Consider the following 10,921-nt stretch of genomic DNA (forward strand, 5'->3'; position numbering starts at 1 on the left):
GTGCAAGCTTGATCTCATTTTCCCTTTTGTCAGATGAAAGGCATCGCTGAAGTTAAAAGCAATAAACTGCAGAACTAAGAGACATTTGGATTGCCCGTCCCAAAACCCCCTGGACTCCTGCGTCAGAGACCACCACGCGAACCAGAGCATTACAGCTGCCATCTTGGCATACGAGGCTGTCGTGTTGAACACTGACTCCTCCTTTCTTTGATTGGCAGCCCGGTAGAGCCAATCACCTCTGAGGCGGGCAGAACTGGCCGCTCCTGGTCCTGTACGATCAGCGGAGCTGCTGCCCCAGGTCACACCGTGACGGTGTGGCATGGCACCTGAGATAAATATGGGTGTATTATCATATTTGGTAAATATGGGTGTATTATCATATTTGGTAAATATGGGTGTATTATCATATTTGGTAAATATGACTGTCGGTGTCCATCGTGCTGCAGGTCTGGGTTCTTTCAGAAGCCGAACTGCAGTCCCACCCCGACGACCAGGTTTTCGGTCCAGGTCTAGCGGCCCAGCGGGGCCCGAAAATGCTCCCTCGGGGCCTGGGTCGGAGGGGCAGAACTGCAGCCTGCCCCAATGCAGGAGCCTCGACGTTCGTCCTGAACTTTGACCTCAAACGATTCCACCTGTGTGTTAAAATCCCGGAGGCGCCCCACCTCCGCCTGCTACACCAGCATTCCCATGATGCTCTTGGCCTGTGTTGGGACAACATCCCAGGCCCTTTGAGAGACGCCCCAGATCCTCTCTGTGTGGAGTGTGCATGTTCTCCCCGTGTCTGTGTGGAGTTTGCATGTTCTCCCCGTGTCTGTGTGGAGTGTGCATGTTCTCCCCGTGTCTGTGTGGAGTTTGCGTGTTCTCCCCGTGTCTGTGTGGAGTTTGCGTGTTCTCCCCGTGTGTGTGTGGAGGGTGCATGTTCTCCCCGTGTCTGTGTGGAGTTTGCGTGTTCTCCCCGTGTCTGTGTGGAGTTTGCGTGTTCTCCCCGTGTTCACCTGGGTTTCCTCCCACAGCCAAAACAGGGACCTTGGGACCATGGAGGAAAATTGGCCAACCCGAGCTAACCCTGGTATATTAAAAGAAATGTTATTAGTGTGAGTTGTCCCTGTCAAATAATCTAATAAATGTAATGAAATAAAATTTGCATTTTGTTTTGGTAAAGGTCACCAGTGTGAGTCAGATGGGAGTTGTGAGTACAGAAGCAGAGAGCAGCAGAGAGGTCCAACCGAGAGGCCAAACTGCCCTGTACTTAAAGCCGCTTTCGCGGCCCTCAGTGCTGTTTTCACAGTGCGGAAGGTTTCTTGCACCATACACCGAGTCCTTGTTGGGTTTGGACGGGTTGTTGGATAGCCTGGAGTGTTACAATAGGTATGAAATAGACGGTTTACTTTGGCAAAATATCGTAGCGAGTATGTTGCCTTTCAAAACCCCCCCCCCCCCCCCCCCCCCCCCAAAAAAAAGAAAAGTTGAGGCAGTCAGCTCAATACCTGTTTTTAGCAGTCAGAGCTTTTAACCACAATTGTGTTGCCTCATTTGCTCTATCTGTGTGTGTGTGTGTGTGTGTGTGTGTGTGTGTGTGTGTGTGTGTGTGCGTGTGACTGTGTGCGTGTGCGTGCGTGTGTGTGTGTGCGTGTATATGAGTGTGTGTGTGTGCGTGTGTGTACGTCCGCGCGTGTGTTTGCAGGGTCTGCGGATTCCAGTGAATAGTCTGTGAGTCATTAATCTACAGGGGAAATCCCCAGCTACCCACAATCCTGTGCTCTGTTGCATTGTTACAGTGTGTAAACAATCATACAGACCGTGTTTCAGCGTCCCACACGCTCCCCCTCCCCCGTCACTTCTGTTTTTTCATCCCATGCCGACTGGTTTTCACCATAGCGATGTCTTCACCCACGTTACCATGGTGACGGCGCAGTTCCGGGCATTTTGTTGCACCACCACATCAGTGTGCTGAAGGGCGTGGCTCACTGACCCGGTCCTGGTGATTCCTGGACTGGACCAGACCATTAAGCCTTTGGAGCGCTGCTCTCCTTCCTGCAGTAAATGATTTACCTGTTTTTGTTTTGGTTACTCCTGTGGCACTGTGGGTTTTACTGCCTTTTTAGTGACCTGTGTTTTGAAATGGCTGATCTGTGAGTTCATTGTGAGTCATATTACTTTACATTATTGGCATTTGGGAGACGCTTTTATCCAGAGCGACGTACAGTTGATTAGACTAAGCAGGAGACAATCTTCCCCCAGAGCAATGCAGGGTTAAGGGCCTTGCTCAAGGGCACAACGGCTGTGTGGATCGTATTGTGGCTACACCGGGATTAGAACCACCGACCTTGCGTGTCCCAGTCTTTTACCTTAACCACTACACTACAGGCCGCCCTGTAAGTACAGTACAGCATATAGAACACATAGAATGGCTGATCTATGTGAGTTTCTTATGATGTCATAATCGGTGGCTGATCTATGTGAGTTTCTTATGATGTCATAATCAGTACATGTAGAGTGGCTGATCTGTGTGTGGTCTTCATACAGAAGGGTGGAGGTCTTTCGTAAGCTACAGCAGTGAAACTGAAGAACACCACAGATCAAGAAAGTGCCGCCTTGTGCCCTACATACAAGTTTGACGTGTTGCTGGCTTCTGTAGTCAGTCTCTTGGCACGGCTGTTGGTTATAAATAAATACAACAGCTCAAACTCAAACTGGGCAAGGAGGACAGAACCATCATTCTGCATCGCCATGCCAACGCACAGTCAACGCACTGTCGCCATGGTGACGGCAACCTCAGAATCCCCATTGCTCATGGACGCACAGCCATTGGGCACCGTTGCCATGGTGTCTTGAGCAACAGTCGAGGGCAACGGGTCCAGACGAGGGGGAGGGGGAGGGGGTGGGGTGGTGGAGTTATTTCTGTGCTCTGTGATCTCTGGTATCCCAGAATGCAATGCTTCACGGTTGGGATTGATTATTGGAAACCTGCCTTTGGATGAATGGAAACATGAATGTGGCAGAGCTCATGAATCATGAAATAGTCTTATCTTATGCTTCTCTCTCCCTCTCTCTCTCTGTGTCTCTCTCTGCAGCATTAAGCTCCTGGCAGTTCAGGACCTTGCTGATCAGGATGCTCTAGAGAAGGTACGATGATGATGGTTTGATTGGAATGATGATGATGATGATGATGATGGTTTGAATACAGAGGCTCTCCTCCAATCAGAGTGGAGAGTAAGACCGGCTGGTTCAGCTCCTCCCCCGTGGCGTTCTCCTGTCGGGATGGAGCCCCAGCGCCCCCCCCCCCCCCCCCGTGAAGTCCCCCTCACTGCCCCGCACACGTGATGCCAGAACTCCCTCATCCCAATATTCAAGTACAATGCTGCTTTGGGCTCCGTACGTTCTGCTCAGTGTCACGTTCACGCTCAGTGACGGGGGTAGACGCTCTCTAGCTTTCTGATGGAGTCTCTCCCAGTACGTTAGATAATGTTAGTGGAGGAAAAGGGTGAGCTGGGCTGAATGGCCTGGACTGGTGATGATGTTTTACGTTATGTGTGTGTGTGTGTGTGTGTGTGAGAGTGTGAGAGTGTGAGAGTGTGAGAGTGTGAGAGTGTGAGAGTGTGAGAGTGTGAGAGTGTGAGAGTGTGTGAGTGTGTGAGTGTGTGAGTGTGTGAGAGAGTGTGTGTGAGAGAGTGTGTGTGAGAGAGTGTGTGTGAGTGTGTGGGTGAGTGTTTGTTTGTGTGTGTGAGTGAGTGTGTGAGAGTGTGAGTGAGTGAGCGTGTGTGGGTGGGGGTGTGTGTGTGTGTGTGTGGGTGAGTGTGAGTGTTTGTTTGTGTGTGTGTGAGTGAGTGAGTGAGTGAGTGAGTGAGTGAGTGAGTGAGTGAGTGAGTGAGTGAGTGAGTGAGTGAGTGAGTGAGTGAGTGAGTGAGTGAGTGAGTGAGTGAGTGAGTGAGTGAGTGAGTGAGTGAGTGAGTGAGGCAGTTTGTGGCTCAGTTTTGCTCTACAGGACGTTATTGGCTAACACCCTGTCGCAGTGTTGAGTAAGAGCAGTCTTCTCTCCGTGTGGGTGTGTGTGCTGGTCTCCTGGCAACCGGGGCGGCCCGAGCAGGGCTGTGGGAAGTGACTAAACCCCCCCTCCCCCCCCCAGCACACTGCAGCTAAGCCCACATATTCCTGAGCCCCAAAGAACATTATTAACACACATATTTGGTTTGAAACAACGCCAAGCCTGTCTTGTTCTTCTGTTCACATTGTGTATGAGTGTGTGCAAGTGTGTAAGTGTGTAAGTGTGTAAGTGTGTAAGTGTGTAAGTGTGTAAGTGTGTAAGTGAGAGAGTGAGAGAGTGAGAGAGTGAGAGAGTGTGTGAGTGAGAGAGTGTGTGAGTGTGTGAGTGTGAGTGTGTGAGAGTGTGAGAGTGTGAGAGTGTGAGAGTGTGAGAGTGTGAGAGTGTGAGAGTGTGAGAGTGTGAGAGTGAGAGAGTGAGAGAGTGAGAGAGTGAGAGAGTGAGAGAGTGAGAGAGTGAGAGTGTTTTTCTCATTTGCGTCACCTCCCAGGAATGTGTTCAGTGTTTATGTGTTTATGGTCAGGGTAGTTGGTGATGATGATGCGTACAGTGGGCGGGTCCCGCCCCTCTCCCTCACCACAGGAGCGTTCTGAGCGCGTGCAGACCGGCTGCGGCATTCTGCCAGGAAGGCAGGAAGGAAGTGTGGTTTTGAATAATGCTCGTCGTTTTTAATCCCTCCCCCGTTTATTCAAAAAGTATTATCTTTAGAAAACGACCCCAACTGCTTACCAGCGGTTTCTCTCAGACAGAAAGGGATGGGATGTGCTCTCCCCCCCGGTTCATTCCGATCTCCCTGCTCGGGACGTTTCCGGAACAGCCTGTGAGCTGAGACATCAGCGACACGCCGGCGCAGGGGTTTCTGTGGGGCCGGAGGGAACGGGCAGGACTGACCTCAGATCAGTTCACCTCTAAAGTTGGAGTGCCTTCTGTGTGAGAAACTACTGATCTCAGATCAGTGAAGCTTGGGTCCATGAGCACCGTCTCTGGCTTTAATTGATGAATTGCATGTTAATGCGCCCGTCTCCGGTTTCCAAAAACGTATCAACCCGCCTGACACACACTGTGTGTGTTCACACGTGTGTGTGTGTGTGTGTATCTGTCTCGTGTTTGTAACATGCAGTGTGCAAGTACAGGCATGTGTCGCACATATGAACACTTGCACGCTGGTGAACACGTGTGTCAGTGTGTTTAAAGCACAGAGAGGTCCGTGCTCATCTGTCCAGTGCGGTTCATGACCGGACTGTCAATGGCTGTGCTGCGTTCTAATTGGATCACCCGCCTCCTCTGTGTTCTGATTGGATCACCCGCCTCCTCTGTGTTCTGACTGGATCACCCGCCTCCTCTGTGTTCTGATTGGGTCACCCGCCTCCTCTGTGTTCTGATTGGGTCACCCGCCTCCTCTGTGTTCTGATTGGATCACCCGCCTCCTCTGTGTTCTGATTGGGTCACCCGCCTCCTCTGTGTTCTGATTGGGTCACCCGTCTCCTCTGTGTTCTGATTGGGTCACCCGCCTCCTCTGTGTTCTGATTGGGTCACCTGCCTCCTCTGTGTTCTGATTGGGTCACCCGCCTCCTCTGTGTTCTGATTGGGTCACCCGCCTCCTCTGTGTTCTGATTGGGTCACCCGCCTCCTCTGTGTTCTGATTGGATCACCCGCCACCTCTGTGTTCTGATTGGCTCACCCGCCTCCTCTGTGTTCTGATTGGGTCACCCGCCTCCTCTGTGTTCTGATTGGATCCCCCTCCTCCCAGACTACAGGTCCTCGTGACGTTTTGACCGGCGTTGGGTGGGACGGGGTGGGACCGGCAGAGTGGGTGTGTGTCGGGGTCAGCCGGTCACTGAGGAGCAGTGGGCAGCCACAGTGCGGCTCCCGGGAGCCGTGTGGAGTTAAGGGCCTTTCTCCAGGGCCCGGCAGCTACACCGGGGCCTGAACCACCAGCACTTCCATCATACCATCAGTCCGTCGGTGACAGGCCTCTCTCTCCTGTGCTGTGCAGTTCTGTGTGGAGCTGAACCAGGCCACCCTTCCCAGCGTGCGCCGGTGGAGGGGCCCCAGGGGCGTGTGGAGGTGCCTCACCTCCGAGAGCCAGTCCCCAAAGGTAGGCCACGCCCCGTCTCTTACAGCGGGGATCATGACACCCAAATCCCTGTCTGAGACCGGCCCTTCTGGATCATAGCGGGACATATCTCTGATAACTGCAGTGTCGAACGTCCAATGAGACGCGATAGAGACATGCATGTGATCATGGTGCACAGTAAAATGCCACACATTCGCACACTGAACAGGGCAGGAGTTAGCACGAGACACACATTCGCACACTGAACAGGGCAGGAGTTAGCACGAGACACACATTCGCACACTGAACAGGGCAGGAGTTAGCACGAGACACACATTCGCACACTGAACAGGGCAGGTGTTAGCACGAGACACACATTCGCACACTGAACAGGGCAGGAGTTAGCACGAGACACACATTCGCACACTGAACAGGGCAGGAGTTAGCACGAGACACACATTCGCACACTGAACAGGGCAGGAGTTAGCACGAGACACACATTCGCACACTGAACAGGGCAGGAGTTAGCACGAGACACACATTCGCACACTGAACAGGGCAGGAGTTAGCACGAGACACACATTAGCACACTGAACAGGGCAGGAGTTAGCACGAGACACACATTCGCACACTGAACAGGGCAGGAGTTAGCACGAGACACACATTCGCACACTGAACAGGGCAGGAGTTAGCACGAGACACACATTCGCACACTGAACAGGGCAGGAGTTAGCACGAGACACACATTCGCACACTGAACAGGGCAGGTGTTAGCACGAGACACACATTCGCACACTGAACAGGGCAGGAGTTAGCACGAGACACACATTCGCACACTGAACAGGGCAGGAGTTAGCACGAGACACACATTCGCACACTGAACAGGGCAGGAGTTAGCACGAGACACACATTCGCACACTGAACAGGGCAGGAGTTAGCACGAGACACACATTCGCACACTGAACAGGGCAGGAGTTAGCACGAGACACACATATTAGCACACTGAACAGGCAGAACCCTGCCCCTGTGTGTGTGCACACGTGTGTGCGTGTGTGTGTGCGTGTGAGTGTGCGCGTGAGTGTGCGTGAGTGTGTGCGTGCGTGAGTGTGTGCGTGAGTGTGTGCGTGAGTGTGTGTGCGTGAGTGTGTGTGTGCACGAGTGTGTGTGTGTGCGTGTGCGTGTGTGTGTGTGTGCTTGAGTATGTGTGCGTGTGAGGACTGCAGCCCTTAGAGGTTATGTGAGGTCATGTTCAGAGGAGGGTCAGTCCTGTGAGGGTTTGGGAGTCTCCCCCTTCACCTTCCTGTACAATCCCAGGAAACACAAACGCCCTGTGATCTGCACACCTGCTGTTCAAACTCTGCTGTTTGCTCAGGACTGACCTGGCCCTGCCACACCTGACTCCAGCACGAGCTGCCATTATTAGTGTGTGTGTGTGTGTGTGTGTGTGTGTTTCAGTGTTTGCGCTCGATATCAACTTATGTAATGTCAATTTGTTTCCCAGCCAGTCCAGGCAAGGTTTCAGTTTTCACCCAAAACGTCGTCAGTTCTGTTCCACTGAAGCGTGTCAGGATTGTTTGCCAAGGACTTTGCTATACTTTTTGGGGACTTTGGAGATCATGCTGCTGAATTATTATTAAAAATGTCATTTTTCGTGAGAAAAAGGAGCGCAGTTCTTCCTATAATGCAGAAGCCTACATTATAAGAGAGAGGCCAGAGGAGACAGGTGTGTCAGGCTTTAAAACTAAAATGACTCTGTAAATGCCCTGGCCTCCTCCTTCCATCACCTTTCCTAAATATCTATTCCAATGTTTAAAATTATTGCCTTTTTGGGATTCTATAGAATTTACTGTAAAGAAATATGGACAATTTGGTGTTTCGAGTGCAAACTCCTGCCCTGCTTAGTTATTGTTATGTTGTTATAACCGTTATGTTATTGTGCACCATTATGACATTCATGTGCCTACAGAGTCTGAGGTAGGTGCTGATTGGTTCCCTCAGCGCAGAGCAGCCAATCAGTGAATGACTGCTTTACGCACCATGCCTTTTGATTGGAGCCTGCTGCAATTTTTCTGGAGAACTGTAAAATGGAGGCCTTCTTGTAGTTCTTGGCTGTTTTGTAGTTTTTGTGGGTTTTTTTGTTTGCTGTACTTCCTGTCCCTCTCCAAACCACTTCCTGTTACCCCTGCCTCCGTAGGCGTCTGAGTTTTCGGGCTTCCTGTGGGACTACAGCTCCGGGATCGAGCTGAGGGACACCGTCCGGCTGGGGAGTCCTGTCGCCAATGGCAACGGGAAGCCCGCCCCCCCCCGGCCCTTCCTGGCACGTTTCAATGTAGGTGTGGATCGTGCTCCTTTTAGAGAAATAACAATTATTAAAAAAATAATAATAAGGCTTTATGGCTGTCTGGGTCTGAGTGACAGTAATGACATTGGCTGGGTAGGGCTGCAGTCCTCTCACACACACACACACACACAAACTCACGTGTGCACACACACACACACACACACACACACACACACTCACGTGTGCACACACACACACACACACTCACGTGTGCACACACACACACACACACACACACACACACACCCACTCACGTGTACACACACACACACACATAATTTAGGATCCCGTAATTTGTTTTGGATTCAAATGCGTTTCTGTGCTCGATCTTTTCAACCAAGAGGACCAGAAGGCAAGGTTTGCACTTTTTGAGAGTATTTCATCGGTTCCAGTACACCAGACGAACCCAGAAAAAGCGTAGAAAAGTATTTGAATCCACAGCGATTACGCCTTTCTCCCGGATCTGGTTGGAATGCATTTGATCGTCAGCCAGGAGGGGAGAGGCAGGGGTTCAGGCCTGCAGGGTTGTCCCTTCCCTGCCTCATAGCACAACAGCGCCCCCTCTGGTTGGTTGCGAACCTGCGGGCTGCACATTTACATGAAAATGAACTAATTCCTGTGAGGATGATCCTTTTTTTAATTTTATTTATACAATTGAAATGTTATTGTATTTTTGTCTTTGCGGACGAACAGATTGGCTCGTTGGAGGTGATGGTTGCGAACGTCCACCTGACAGGCCTGCCGTCCCCCCCGGAAACGGCCAGCGGGAAGAGTCGCCACGGCGACCGTGCAGGCTTGCGTCTGACGGAGGACTTGCAAGAGACGCTGAAAGGTCAGGCCTGAGGTCACCGCCGGGGGCAAATGCTTCTGATAGGGTGAAGGGCGGTGTGACTAAAACTGTTTCATGTTGTTGTTAAGATGGAATCAGCCCTGATATGCTGGAGTTGGGGGAGGTGGTTGGGGGGTTTCAGCATGAAATGGCTGTGATAGGCTGCTGTACTGGGAGAGGGAGGGGAGATGGGAGGTAGGGGTGTGGAAATGGCTCTGATAGGCTGACTGGGTAAAGGGGTGGAGTTTAGCAATAGAAACTGCCCTGATTGGTTGACTGGTGAAAAGGGGATGGGATTTGCCGGCAGAAATGGCTCTCGTGGGCTTACTGGGGAGAAGGGGGTGGGGTTTGGCAGTGTGAATGGCTCTGATTGGTCCCTGTGGTACGACAGGGGAGAAAACTCTGCTGCTATTGGGTGATTTCGGGCTGCCCCCAGACAGCGGGGAGCTGGAGGTCCTGAGGAAGGAGAAGATGGCCGCCCTGCTGCCCCCCTCCCTCCACACCAACATCAGCACCCGCTCCCCCCTGGGCTCCCACTGCCTCGACAACCTGTGGGCCAGCCGCTGCCTGAAGAAGATTTACTCAGGTACTGAGAGAGAGAGAGTGTGTGTGTGTGTGTGTGTGTGTGTGTGTGTGAGTGTGTGAGTGTGTGAGTGTGTGTGTGAGTGTGTGAGTGTGTGTCTGTGTGTGCGAGAGAGGGTGTCTCTGTGTGTGTGTGAGTGTGTCTGTGTGTGTGTGTGTATGTGTGTGTGAGAGAGTGTGAGAGACACAGACATACACACACACTTTCACACACAGACACACACACAGACACTTTCTCTCACACACACACACACACACTCACACACACACACTCTCACACACTCTCACACACACACTCACACTCACTCTCACTCTCACTCTCACTCTCACTCTCACTCTCACTCACACACACACACACACACACACATACTGTTTGTTGTGCTCTGTACAGAGCTGTACTTGTCGCCCCCTGCAGGTCACTGTTGGGTAGTGCGGGAGGGCCTGACCAATCCCTGGATCCCAGATAACTGGTCGTGGGGCGGAGTCGCATCAGACCACTGCCCCGTCGTCGCCGAGTTCTACACGGATACAGTCGCCAAGGAGACGGCCCGGACCGGGGTCGCCGTGGTGGAGCGGTGCGAGACCCCATCCAAAAATGAGCGGTGATGACGTCACCGCCACCACAGGACGGTCGTCATGGAGATGACAGGAAGTGACATCACACTCCATCTTGTCCCTTTTCTCCTTGCACCTGTTTTTGGGACAGAAGGATCTTGATTTACCCGCCGACGCAAGAGAGGCGATCCTGTCCAAAAACAAGCGCTGATGATGTCACCACCACACAGGATGGTCGTCATGGAGAGGACAGGAAGTGACATCACACTGCAGCCTGTCCTCTTCCCCTTGCTGTATTTTCTGCTTTTTTTTTTGGACAGAAGGACCGTGTAAGGAGCACCGAGAATGCCTTTCTCTGACTGTGTGCCCCTGCACACCAGAGGCCAGCAAAGCAATGCTATTGAAACACAGATGTATGAATATGTATGTACATAACACAGATGCTCATATGTGCCAAATGTAAGATTTTTAAGAGAAGTCTATGAAATTAAATAAAATGGAGATTGTGTTTGTGAA

The 10,921-nt window shown here is 51.8% G+C and overlaps 1 protein-coding gene across 3 annotated transcripts in view; it reads left to right on the plus strand.

Annotated features, from left to right (window-relative positions):
* The window catches only part of LOC133137829 (endonuclease/exonuclease/phosphatase family domain-containing protein 1-like), a 17,329-nt gene extending 6,408 nt beyond the window's left edge, over positions 1–10,921 (plus strand). For all 3 annotated transcript variants that reach the window (XM_061256198.1, XM_061256199.1, XM_061256197.1), the window contains 6 exons: positions 3,075–3,126; positions 6,039–6,140; positions 8,293–8,427; positions 9,133–9,271; positions 9,660–9,854; positions 10,266–10,921. In XM_061256198.1, coding sequence (XP_061112182.1) covers positions 3,075–3,126; positions 6,039–6,140; positions 8,293–8,427; positions 9,133–9,271; positions 9,660–9,854; positions 10,266–10,456 — 814 coding nt within the window. In that variant the 3' untranslated portion in view covers positions 10,457–10,921. The remainder of the gene's footprint in view (positions 1–3,074; positions 3,127–6,038; positions 6,141–8,292; positions 8,428–9,132; positions 9,272–9,659; positions 9,855–10,265) is intronic.

Source organism: Conger conger, chromosome 9, assembly GCF_963514075.1.
Source record: "Conger conger chromosome 9, fConCon1.1, whole genome shotgun sequence".
In the NCBI taxonomy this organism is placed as follows: Eukaryota; Metazoa; Chordata; class Actinopteri; order Anguilliformes; family Congridae; genus Conger; species Conger conger.